This window comes from Choloepus didactylus, chromosome 14 (genome assembly GCF_015220235.1).
Source record: "Choloepus didactylus isolate mChoDid1 chromosome 14, mChoDid1.pri, whole genome shotgun sequence".
Lineage (NCBI taxonomy): Eukaryota > Metazoa > Chordata > Mammalia > Pilosa > Megalonychidae > Choloepus > Choloepus didactylus.
Genome location: NC_051320.1, coordinates 62,699,021 through 62,712,058, shown reverse-complemented (window position 1 = coordinate 62,712,058; position 13,038 = coordinate 62,699,021). Strand labels below are relative to the sequence as shown.

At 38.0% G+C, this 13,038-nt stretch overlaps 1 protein-coding gene across 7 annotated transcripts in view; it reads right to left on the bottom strand.

Annotated features, from left to right (window-relative positions):
* The window catches only part of OXR1 (oxidation resistance 1), a 494,800-nt gene that overhangs the window by 113,801 nt on the left and 367,961 nt on the right, over nt 1-13,038 (bottom strand). For 2 of the 7 annotated variants that reach the window (XM_037803210.1, XM_037803212.1), the window contains exon 1: nt 6,681-7,011. The exons of 4 other annotated variants lie outside the window; for them this stretch is intronic. In XM_037803210.1, the coding sequence (XP_037659138.1) occupies nt 6,681-6,879 (199 nt within the window). In that variant the 5' untranslated portion in view covers nt 6,880-7,011. Of the gene's footprint in view, nt 1-1,805; nt 2,089-6,680; nt 7,012-13,038 lie in introns of those variants that run through there. One more of the 7 variants, XM_037803215.1, reaches the window with a different exon arrangement.

Sequence of the window (13,038 nt, the reverse complement as noted above, 5' to 3'; positions counted from 1 at the left end):
TTCTCTTTGTTCGCACTATCAGGAATAGTTGGGTGTTTCTCATGACCTGCCTAAGCAACAGGTTTATCTTTATCCTAGGGACACTGGTGACTCATTCTAATCATATTTCCGTCTTTTCATTGACTGCTAGAAAACAGAAGCAAATCTGCGGACTTTCTCTTAACACAAGCTTTGGTCTTGAAAACATGCCCTTTTTGGTACTAATATGCTCATTCATCAAACAAAATTCATGACAAGTCTGTTAATGAAAGTTTGCTGGTGGCCAAGAAGAGAGATTTTATACCCCCTCTTCAAAAAAAAAGCTATTTTTTAATTTGATGTTCCATTTATTGAAGTAACACATATAAAACCTTTACTTTAACCTTCAACTACAAGTTATATTCTATTTATAAATCTAGTAAACTTTAACACTTTCTAGGGTGCCATTTTTTTTCCTACTTGGGTGAACTTTTTTTTAATTCAATGAGATATATTCATATACCATACTATCATCCAAAGTGTACAATCAGTTGTTCACAGTGCCATCATATAGTTATTCATTCATCATCCTGATCTATTTTTTGAACATTTTCCTTGTGCCAGAAAAAATTAAAATAGGAATAAAAAAACAAGAGTAAAAAAAGAACACCCAAATCGTCCCCTCCTCCTGCCCTATTTTTCCTTTAGTTTTCTGTCCCCATTTTTCTACTCATCCATCCATACACTGGATAAAGGGGAGTGTGATCCACAAGGCTTTCACAATCACATTGTCATCCCTTGTAAGCCACATTGTTACACACACATCTTCAAGAGTCAAGGCAACTGGGTTGCAGTTTGATAGTTTTAGGTATTTACTTCTAGCTATTCCAATTCATTAAAACCTAAAAAGGGTTATTTATATAGTGCCTAAGAGTGCCCACCAGAGTGACCTCGTGACTCCATCTGGAATCTCTTAGCCACTGAAGAAACTTTATTTAGTTTCATTTTGTATCTCCCTTTTGGTCAAGATGGTCTCAATCCCACGATGTCAGGTCCAGATTCACCCCCAGGAGTCATATCCCATGTTGCCAGGGGTATTTACACCCCTGGGTGTCAGATCCCACGTAATGGGGGAGGGCAGTGATTTCACTCGACAAGTTGGCTTAGCTAGAGAAAGAGGGCCACATCTGAACAACAAAGAGGTATTCAGGGGAAGACTCTTAGGCACAATTATAAGCAGGCCCAGCGTCTCCTTTGCAGCAACAAGCTTCATAAGGGCAAGTCCCATGATAGAGGGCTCAGCACATCAAACCACCATTTCTAGGGTACTTTTGAATAGTTCATCAACTCAAACTAAACAAACTAAATATTCTTAAATAATTAATCCTATTTATAAGTTTGGGTAATTCAATTCTTTTACATATACTAAACTGCATATATAATATAACATATTCTATTTAAGCACTTTAATTGCCTCTAACAAGTTAAAAAACAAAACAAAACAAAAAAACCCTAAGAGCTCAACGCTAATATATTGCAATAAAGTTTTAAATAAAACAAATGTCAAATTCTCTTAACATTCCAATAGTTTCTATATTTAGCCAAATTCTTGCAGCTTTCAACTTAAAATTACAAGTCAAAAAAAAATTACATAGCTATACATTCTAAATTAGATCCACAGGACTAATTTGTACCTACTCTAATATGCCTAATTCTCTGAAACATAATACTTTAAAGACAAAATTCATATTATTCATAAACAATACAAAAATATTAATACTATGCATTTAATAAATTTCATCATTTTTGCATTTGTTTCTAACCTCTCCATGTGCTAAAAGACTTACCCATTAAAGAAAGTAGTGGCTCTCAAAAACTGTGGTTCCCAGAGCAGCAGCAGCAGCATTACTTGGGAAGGGGGCAAATTCCTGAGCCCCAACCCAGATTTACAGTAGCTATGGGAAGGAGCCCAGCAAAACTGTTTTTTTTTAACAAGCCCTGAAGGAGATTCTGATGCATGCTGAAGTTTACCAACCACTGCACTACTGCAGACTCAACCTCTTAGAGGCAGTTTTGTCCTAAAACAACAGACAATTCGACATATGGTAGATCAGTCACCCTCTGAGATGACTAGCAATTCTAAAATAGGCAAAATATCTCATGGTTGAAAACAATTGCACTAAAGAAACAATATTACAAACCCAAACTAGTTGGGATTACCAAGAACAGACTGAGGTTGTTTATCAACCAGAGACCGTCTCCCCAGCCCAAGTTGCTTATCTTCTTCCATCACTGACCTACAGGATGAGTTACTTTTTTATAGTTACTGTAACAGATGGCACTCCATTCTTTAAAAAGAGGCATTTGGTCTTCTCTAGGTTCAAGATGAGCTAACAGCTAACTCTTCCAGATAATTTGAACCTGCAATTTCCAATACTAAAATTAACCTTCTCAGAACTTTATTGGATTTTGCATTTTCATCTCAGTCTCTATAATGTCATCTTTCTGTCTCTAACGAAACTCTTTAATGACAATTTATCCTATCATTCACAACCTTACCTAACTCTTTTGTTATCTTATTTTAACTTTAACACCTTACATCCTAGACAGAATTCTGCATTTTTCTCACATCTTTTGCTTACACAAGCAGGGCTAGAATTCTTAAAAATGGGTACTGCATCTCTCTCACTTCTTTGTCTGTCTGTTTCCTCATGCAAAAAATGGGATAATAAAGGTACCTAACTTATAGGGTTGTTATTAGAATTGGATAAAAATATTTGTTCAGGGCCTGCACCACAGAAAATGCTCACAGCAGCTATCATTATTGTTACTGCTGCTATTACTATCAACATCTTTATTATTATTCCATCAATATCAATAATCATCACCCCTACTCCAAGTAAAAGATGATAGTTGGTTTTTTTAGCCACCCTCTGCAAGATTAGGTTAGTAACCCCTTTTATACATACACTCCCATAGCATATTTTACTTCTTCATTTCTAATATCCACCATTTATAAACTCCTTGTTCAATATCTATTTTTTCAACTAGACAAGATAATTAATAGGCCTCAGTATCCTCACTTGTAAAATGAAGGTAACAATAGTAATTACCCCATAGAGATGTAGTTCAGGATTAAATAAATATGTAAAGTGCTTAAGCATACTTGACACATAGTAAGCACTATATTTGTGTTAGCTATTATCATATTATTCCACATCTTCGTTTACTCACTTCACATGATTATCAAACCCTTCTTTTCTTTTGGTATCTATCATTCAGCACACAGAACTTTCCTGCTGCTAACATGGAATGAAATTAATTCTGTCTCAGAATTTATTTCAATGAACTTGGATTTGAAGGCCCAACTCAACAAAATAATTTAATAAAATGCAATTTCTGGTTTTGTTCCTATTTAACTGTTTGAAGGCCAGTTCAACAATTTGCATCTCAGGCCCAGAGTTAGTAGTAAAAGACCTTAATGACCCACATTCAAGGCTGAAAGAGCTTGGTCACTGGGGTTAGCACTTCACTTAGGAGCAGCAATTTCAGCATAACTGGTCCCAATACTACTTCCACTATTGGCCCACCAACAAGGGACAAAACAGATTAGGATGGAAAAGTGGACCCCAGCTTCCATCCTTTTCCTAACACCAGAGGAGTACGCATCAGGGAAGGGAACGGTTAGTTAGGCACTTGTGAGCATTAGACCAAAGCTCCCCTCCACACCAAACCTAACCTGGAATGAGAACTGGGGGAAGGTAGATGGGTGAAGCTTTAAATTGAATGTGAGAATGAAATTTTTAAATGAAGCAACTGAGTCTTAAGTAACTGAAAGATACTGTTCAATAGTTAAAAACAAACAAAAAGAAAATGTAATAGGACTAAGTTTAAAGAATCCTGTCATCAAGTGGGAAAAGGTTTGTTGACTTAACACAGTTGGGACAGTTCATGTTTTATAAAAACTGTTTCATGTTTATATTACAAATTCAGACTCTTAACTGAACTAGGTAAGTCTTATTTATCTACATTTATTTCCATAAGGTCTAGTAAAGTGAATACCTTACAGGACAACACTATACAGATTTTAATACCACTCCCCCAAATAAGAGCTAAACTTAAAGGGCAAAACTTTTTTTTTGGAAACTCAAGTCATAATTTACCCTTTAAGCAACACTAAACACTAAGTATTGTATATAAGATGCTTCCTTTGTAATTGTTATTAACTACAGCAATAGTGTTGTAAGGTTCCTTATTATGTCTAAATCCCAATTATGGTTTTCCTAAAGGTGACAGAGCCAGAAACACTAAAAGCTTATAAGAGCAAAACAGCCAACTTGGAGAGGAATAAAAGCACAGAGCAGTGGTGCTAACAGTCAGGTAAGTGGTTTGTTTACAGAAAAAGTAAAACCAGAAAGATTTGAGCAAAGTTTTATCTAGTCGATCTTTCATCTGTCCATGGTAAAACTACATCAGCAACATCATTACCATACATGAAATGATGAGAGGCAAGATTACTAACAACAAATTGACTTTTGGAGTGCAGCCAATCTACAAGGGTGGAAGTATCTATGCAAGAAATAATACACAGGACTTATTAAAGAATTGAAGGAAAGGAGGCAGATAACACGAAACATAAGTAGCTGTTATAAAATACTGAAATAAGGGTAGTCATAAGTAGGAGCAGAAGAAATCTTTCAATTAGACAGATACTTATTCTGAAGGACACAAATACAAAGGACTAGCCCATATTCATGTGGTAGGCAGCTGCAAAGAATAGAGTTCCCCTTTTAAGGACAGGCTAGCTAGAAATAAAGGGCCATTTATTTTTTTACTTAACTATATACATGTTGCCTTTCAAAGGAGACAATTTGGGAAGCTACACTTACTTTAACAGTGGCGGGGGTGATCAAATTATTGCTGGTTGCTAATTTTTTTAACTGCTTTCAAAACTTTATATCATAATTTCACAGACTATACAATGATTTTGCCCCCTAATGGTATTTCCTAGTATCATCAATTATCTTTTGTCATCAATTCTGGCTCCAAAGAAAAAAGAGCTCTAGAATTGAGAATCTTTCAGATCATCTAGTTCAACCTTATTTTAGAAATTAGAAGCAACAAAAGAGGACAAAAGAGATTAAGTAACCTGTCCAAATTCTTTCAACGATGCTAGGATATACCTGACCATTTGACCGTGGTCATACTGCTACATCACAAGGCCTCTCTAATTTGAATCAGAGATTTTGGGGCACCATGAATATTAAAGAATAATGCCACAAATTCATAAGACAAATTCAATAAACGAAGAATCTGTAAAATATTTTGGAGCTGCTACTCTGTGCCAGATATATCTGAGTGATCAATGAATGTTTCTGAATAATCAGATGTGTATGCTTGGGCATATTTATTAAATATTGATCATACAGCTTTGTAGTTAGTTACATCACATATTTCTGAATTCTCCATCTATCTAGAGGCTGGTCACATATCAACTGTTTTCAATTAGACAAACTGAAGACTCATTAAAAAAAAAAAAAATCCTTCCTTCCTCACTGCACGTTCCACCTTTAAGAGGATTTTGTATCTGATTAATGTCCTTCAATGCAAAAATAAAGTATCCCCCCTTACCATCTTCTAATTCCATAAACAGGATTTCTGAAGACAATAGTTAGTTTAAATCCAGTGAGGAAATAATATTAAATGTTTAAAGATTTAGTGTATTAAGGAACTAGACAGAGGAATACTCTTCTGATCCAGCTATTTGTGCCACCCTAAGGTTTGATTTTCATGTAAAAATTTCTTCAAAACTTAAATTACAGACCTACACATCAGATGGTCTCACTGTTTCACTGCTTTAATGTGAATAGCAGGATGTGGGGTTATGGATAAATTTTATATTCTTTCTACTTTTCTCTATTTACAAAACTCTCCAATGCTCACATATTTACTGTCACAACCCGAAAACATATACTAAAACAACTAAAATACATATATATAAATAACCTATTAACTTACAGGAAGCCAAAAACACAACAAAAGTTACCATATGCATTACAATACCTCTAGCAAGCGCTCTTAAAATTTCTGTAAGATATATCATGCCACTATGATTTTTTTCAAAGGATGGTACAAAGCCACTCTGGTGAAAGAAAACGCAATTACCAGTACCAACAATAATTGAGAAAAAGTATCTAAGTTCTGCCACCTCAAAACAACGTGCAACCTTCCAAAGCACATGGCACAAAACTCAGCTGGGATTCAGAGTACGACAGCATTCAGCTTTCAATTTTTAAGTGTTGAGGTGAATTCTAACAGTTGGCAAATATCAAACAAAAAGACTGACCCAAATCAAAACAAAGCCAGGTACTGCATTTTCACTCTTCAAGACTAAGAAAACCATGGACGTCATAATTGGTTCAATATTCACTTCCCAGTGGGAGGGGGAAAAAGAAGCGGATCATACCCTTGAAATACTTCGCGGAGTAAAGAAAGTCGAGTCTAGGTGAAGAAAGCAGGAAGAGGAGAGCAGGAAGAGCTACAAGGCAGACATTTCAGTCTCCGGTGCCCAGAGCCCAACCAGGCCCTCCTCGGCGGCCGCCCCGCGCCTCAGGCACACCTGCCAACGCCCGGCCGCGCGACCCCCGCCCACCCGGTTCGCGGCCGCCGCCTCCCCCTGGACTGGGTCCGCCGCGCGGAAGGCGAGGGAAGAGTGGGCTCACCAGGTCCCTCCGGGCAGGACGGCGCCGGGGGCCGGTGGGGCGGGGACCCGCACCCAGGGTCCCCCTGGGCGGGCTCCCTCAGGTAATCCTCGAAGCGCACCTGCCGGGCTTCGCCGCCGCCCCCGAGCCCCCAGAGGCGGTTGGCGGTGCCCCGCAGGAGGCGCCCGCTCTTGCCCGTGAACGTGGTCAGGTACTCCATGCTGCCGCGGGACAGGCCGCGAGGCAGGGGCCGGGGAGGGCGACGGTTTCCGCGGGGGCGGCGTAGCGAGCGCGCCCGCCCGGCGGACCTGACCTGGGAGCGGCGGCTCCGCGCGTCTCACTGGAGGGGGGAGGGGGAGGGGGAGGGGGCGTCCTCCGCGGGGCCCGGGGGCGGCCCATCGGGAAACTCCGCGTCGGGGAGCACAAGTTGGACAAAAGTTTTTCAAAAGTTTTTCTTTTTTTTTTTTTTTTGCTTCCAAACGCTTAGTTAGCAGAACTTAGATAGAAAAGAAGCTACGTTCTGCCTGGGACGCACGCAGGGTCGGAAACGGGGCGGCTGGGAAACAAGCCGGACCGAATCTATGATCTCCCCCCACCCCAGCTCAGCTCGGTGGAGCAGACCTACCCCGCCCCGCCCCGCCCCGTCCCGCCCCGTCCTGGACCAGACCGGACTTTCAGGACTGTGGAGGGAGGGAAGGGGAGGAGGCTGAGGCTTGCCGCCTGCGGGCAGAGCAGGGGATAAAAATGGCCCTGGAGAACCTTTGCTGGGACTTCCACAGAGTTCGGGGGCCTCAAAAAAGAGTGTCAGAGACTTTCTTAGAGCGTGAGTGGGAGTGAGGGTGGATGGAGAGCCACATAACACTTCAGCTTGTAATTATTTGCAGGGAGAGTGCTTTCGTTTTATAGTAGGACTACAGTCATAGTCACAACATAATCAAGCCCAATAATAAAGGGTCTTAGGAGAACATCTTTGTAAAATAAGCATTAGTAGTCACATTGTAAGTTTACTGTGGCATTTTGAACTGATGTTAGAGTTCAACATTGCATGAATCCACTCCTGTAAGGCACGGTAATTAAGGGTTTTAGTGGGCAGGGCTGCTTTTAGGAACAAAGACCCTTACCCTCCTTTGGACAGAAAAAGAGCAATGACTTTGACATACGTTTATTACTTGATTCTGTTTCCTGTGAAATCTGGTTATTTTTTCTTTTTCAGCGGTTTGTAGCCCTTTTAGTTTTCTCGCTCATTAAATAAATACACCTTTTTTATAATCACCATCATTTAATGTATTAGAAGAAGAGTGGTGAATTACATAGGAAGTTCAAGAGCAAATCAGTCCAAATAATGGAACTCAGAAAATCTTGTAGGAACTTGGGCTCTTTGCAAAACCACTGAAGATTCCCTCTTTCTTATTTTTAATGGTTTGATATCCCCCCCTCTTCCACATTTTCAGTTTTAATTCTTTCTAGGTTAGACAAACATCACCATTCCAACATCAGAATCACCTTAATACCTGTAAAAATACAGTGTATCTGGGTTGCACCCCCAGAGGGTCTAATTTACAGTGTTTATGAGAAGCAGCCCAGGAATCTGCATATCCAGCAATCATCCATGTGTTCAGATGTGCTGCTTGGGAAAATACTGTCCCAGACTTCTTTTTGAATCTCCTAAGGGCACATTCAGTACCGGTAAGTGGCCAGTGGTTATTTCTGAGAGTTCCATTTGATAAGAAAGCACAACCCAGCTTAGCACCACCTCTAAGTTCTCTGCTAGGCTCAGTAAACTTTAAAAATCGAAATTCAATGACTTAAATCTAATCCTGAACTAAATTGATTTTTTTTCTAATTTTTTGGTATTTTCCCAAAAGGACTATTTACCATTTAGTTTGTGTTAAGCATATCCAAAACAGTGTTTGAATTTTCCACACCAGATTAAATCTCCACTTTTGTGTTCAAAATACAGGTTTACAGACATTTAGCCATCAATTTTCTCTGCTTCTATTTCATGGAGGGCTAGAGCTACTAGAGAAAAATGTAAGACCTTGATGATTGAGTGTTTCATACATTTTGATTTAAACTTAGCTGAGCCTCAATGCCTCCAAAATCCTTTTACTCATGTATTTAGCTCTCTTTTCTATTCTCTACATTTGTTGTCTGAACCGATGCCATTTTCCTGAAGTTCCCAAATTCATCACTGGAATACATTACTTTGCCTTCTACATGACACAGAAAATAATAGGCCATCAAATATGAACACTCATTTTTCTTCCCTATTCTCATATCGACATAAATGCTCATCTCCATATCCTGAATCATCCTTAGCTCCTGCCTTGGAAGCAGGCAGGTGCTTAGTCCTGTCCAAGCCTCACATCTTCCAAATTTACTCCTGAACTTAGTCTGGTTTATGTTATCTGTGATTTGCTAGCCTTATTATTCCTCTCTGTTGTATTCTTCCTCTCTTGCTCCACTTCAGTTTCTTCCATTTTATCCTATATCAGGCACATAAATCCTTCCCATCCTTAAAAAAGAAAGTTTCCTTAAAATGGTGCAACTGCTGTTGAAAGCAGTTTGGCAGTTCCTCAAAAAGTTAAACATAGAATTACCATATGACCCGACAATTCCACTCTTAGGTATGTACCCCAAAGAATTGAAAGCAGGGACTCAAACAGATACACAATGTTCACAACAACATTATTCACAATAGCCAAAAGGTGGAAACAACTCAAGTGTCCATCAACAGATAAAGGATCAACAAAATGTGGTGTATCCATACAGTGAAATATTCAGTCATAAAAAGGAATGCAGTAGTGATACATGCTACAACATGGGTGAACCTTAAAAACATTATGCTTAGTGAAATAAGCCAGAAACAAAATGACAAATATTGAATGATTCACGTAATATGAAATACCTAGAATAAGCAAATTCATAGAGACAGAAGTAGATTAGAGGTTATCAGGTGCAGGAGGAGGGGACATGGGGAGTTATTGCCTAATATATATAGAGTTTCCGTTTGGGGTGGGGAAAAGTTTTGGTAATGGATGGTATTGATGGTAGCACACTATTGTGATTGCAATTAATACCATTGAAGTATATACTCAAATATAATTAAAATGGGAGATTTTATGTTAATGTTACCATAATTAAAATTTAAACAGTTTTCTTATACCATGCCTACCTACCTCTTCAGGCTACCCTTTGCTTTGTTTTTTATACAGCTTCGTTGAGATATAATTTACATACCATAAAACTCACTCATTTTAAGAGTACAATTTAAGGTTTCCCTTCATCACTACTTCTTGAAAATGAGTCCACATTTGGCAATTTCATACGGTTCACCATAATACCTCCCTTCTGCTTTCTGGGCTTTCTTACATCTTTTACTGCTCTCTCTCTCTCTCTCTTTCTCTCATTTCCTCTCTTTCTCTCTCTTATTGTCTTAGTGTTCCTGCTGCCCTGTCAATTCCTTAAATGAAAATATTTCTATAATGTGTCCTCACTTTCGTTTGTTTTGTTTGGATGACTGAATTTACTTTATTGATTTCAACTATCACGAAATGCTGTTGACAAATTAAATCTCACCTTTTTTCCCAATCTTAGAGTCAGATTTGCATTAGGAGGATTTACGTAACATCTCAATACCTGGAGGCCACACAAAGTTTCAGACTACACGATCAAAACAACCACTTTCTGCCTGCATTAACATTCTCAGATCATAGCATCACAATTCATACAGTTCTCTTTAACTAATCTCATATATTTCCCCTTCCTTTACCCAGCCAGAAATGTCTGTTTTATCAATCACTTCCTTTCCAGGCCATCTCAGCCTCTCCCTAAATTAAGACTATAACCTCCTTACATGATTCCCCTTAAGTGTTTCTCCCCTTAAATAATTCTCCTCACTGCCAATACACTTTTTGACCTATGATCACAACTTATCTCTAAGAAAAGATCTGAGTATGTCACTCCCCCGCTAAAAGATATCTGGTGGATTTCTAGAGCCTAAAGGAAAAAAATTTTACCCTTGTAAGCCCATATAACTTTCCAGCTTCATATCTTGCCATTCCCCTGGACATACCTTGCAGTTTCACTCGTCTGCACCTTTGCTGATCTCGCTTGTCTGCCTAGAAGGCCTTCTTCCCTTCCTCACTCCCTGCCCACTTCACATGCCAGACAAGCTCAAACGTTGGCTGTTCTGTGAAACTGTCTCTGAACTCACTCCTTGTTTGCTCTTCTGAGATCTCAGAGCACTGTTCCTATTTCCTGTATTTTGCAAATTACATTGTTTCACAATGGTGGGTCACCTCTTCTCACTGCAGTCTTCTCATGTCACATTTGTTTTTACAGCAGCAATCTTGTCACATTTGTCTTTACATGCCCAGCACCAGTAATAATGAATAGTAGGTATATATGAAATATTTAAGGCTTCCTCCATGTAGAAAGAACATGATTTTTCATTGAAGAAAGACATTAAACAGGCTCTTTAATTTTTTTCTTCCTATAAAATGTCCATTCTTCTAATTACATGTCTCATTATTAAAAGCAGAGTATTTTGGTGAGAGTGAGTAGAAACTACCACTTTGATATATTCCTGGTGGGAATGACGAATAGCACAATGTCTAGAGTTATTTAGAAGAAACCATCAGCATTTTTAAAGCATATTCCCTTTGACCCAACAACCTCACTTCTTGTTATTTATTCCATCTGTTTACCCATGCCGGTAGGAGATGATGTACTTTTCTATTTATAATTTAAAAAACATTAAAAATAACCAAAAAATAAGGAAGTTATTAAATAAAATATGTCTATAAAATGGCATATTATTGAACCACTAAAGATAACTAGTTCTGGTGTAACTGATTATGGAAGAATATTTAAGATATATTTTTAAGGAAGGAAAGCAAGATGCAGAGCATTATATGTTATGCTTCCATTTAAAAAAGTAGTATAAGGTATATGTATTTACCCACAAACATATGAAATATTTCTGTAAGTATATACAAGAAACTACTAACAATGCTTCTATTCTGGGAGGAGAACTAGGTGGCTTGGAGACAGGTTAAAGGAAGCCTTAGTTTTCATTTTATATACAACGTGCATGTATTACCTATTCACAAATCATTTTTTTTAATTAAGAAGGAAAAAGAGAAAATAGACCTTATTTCATTGAGCCCATTCTGTCTCCCAGGTGGTTGCTAGATTGTCCATTGTCGTACTGACTACCATTTAGCTCTTGCCAAAAACACATTTAAGATAGACTGTATTTGTCAAGTGGCATTAAGAACCATGTAATCTGTTGTTTTTTTTTAAGATGTCTAAATGTTATCCCCATATCAAGTTAGGTCACCTGAAGTCATTATACTGGACCTGGAAGGCAGCACTGCCTTGTCATTAAGAACATGGGCCTTGATTCAAATGGAATCAAACCCTGGCTCCGCTACTTCTAGCAGTGTGATGCAAAGCAACTGACTTAGGCTCTCTGTCTCTCACTTGTAAAATGGAGATAACATAGAGAAGTTGAGAAGATTCAGAGATAATGCAAGCAACGTGCTTAGAATAATGCCTGGAATACAGTAACTCCTGGTAAGAATAAGCTGTAATGCTTCCTATCAAAATTCCTTGCCAAGTTCTACTTCTAGTGTTGTACTTCTGATTTTTTTAGGGGGATCAATGAAGGAAATGGCTGTGTGAGGAAATGATATTGAACACATTGCTCATTATGTTGTTATTCAGTATACCTAATTGACAAATATTTATGACAGATATTTAGAATTTCCTGTCAGGAAAAATCCTCATGAAGACCTAACACAGGCTTTCATTAATCAGACAATAAATGGTATTATCTCACCTTACATTTCAAATTCAGTGACCTTCTGTTTTTCAAAAAGGTAAAATTACCTTACCTTGCACTTTTCTTTGCTTAGTGATTTCTGGTCTCTTTGAAGTTACTTTTTACTAGATTTTTAAATTAAAAAAATAATACATAATCAGATATATGCACATGGTAAAAAACAAAAACACCTCAAATAGTACAGAAGGGTATATAATGAAAAGCAAATCTCTCACATCTTTCCAGAATCAAACTCTAAATTGTGCATGTATCTTTTTGAAAGTTGTGTATGCATGTAAGTGTGTGTGTATGTGCGTATGTGTGTCCATTGCTTTCTAAAAACACAAATGGGGACATACTGTGTCCATAGTTTTGCACAATTATTTTTTTCCACTTATCTTGAATAACTTTACATATCAGTTCATATTAAATCTACCTCATTATTTTTAGAGCTTTAGCGTTGAATTTATTGTCTGTTGAACAAGGCTTTTATTGTTATTTGCCAGATAATTTAATTTTATCACATTTAATTCCAAAAAGAACTGTAGGAGC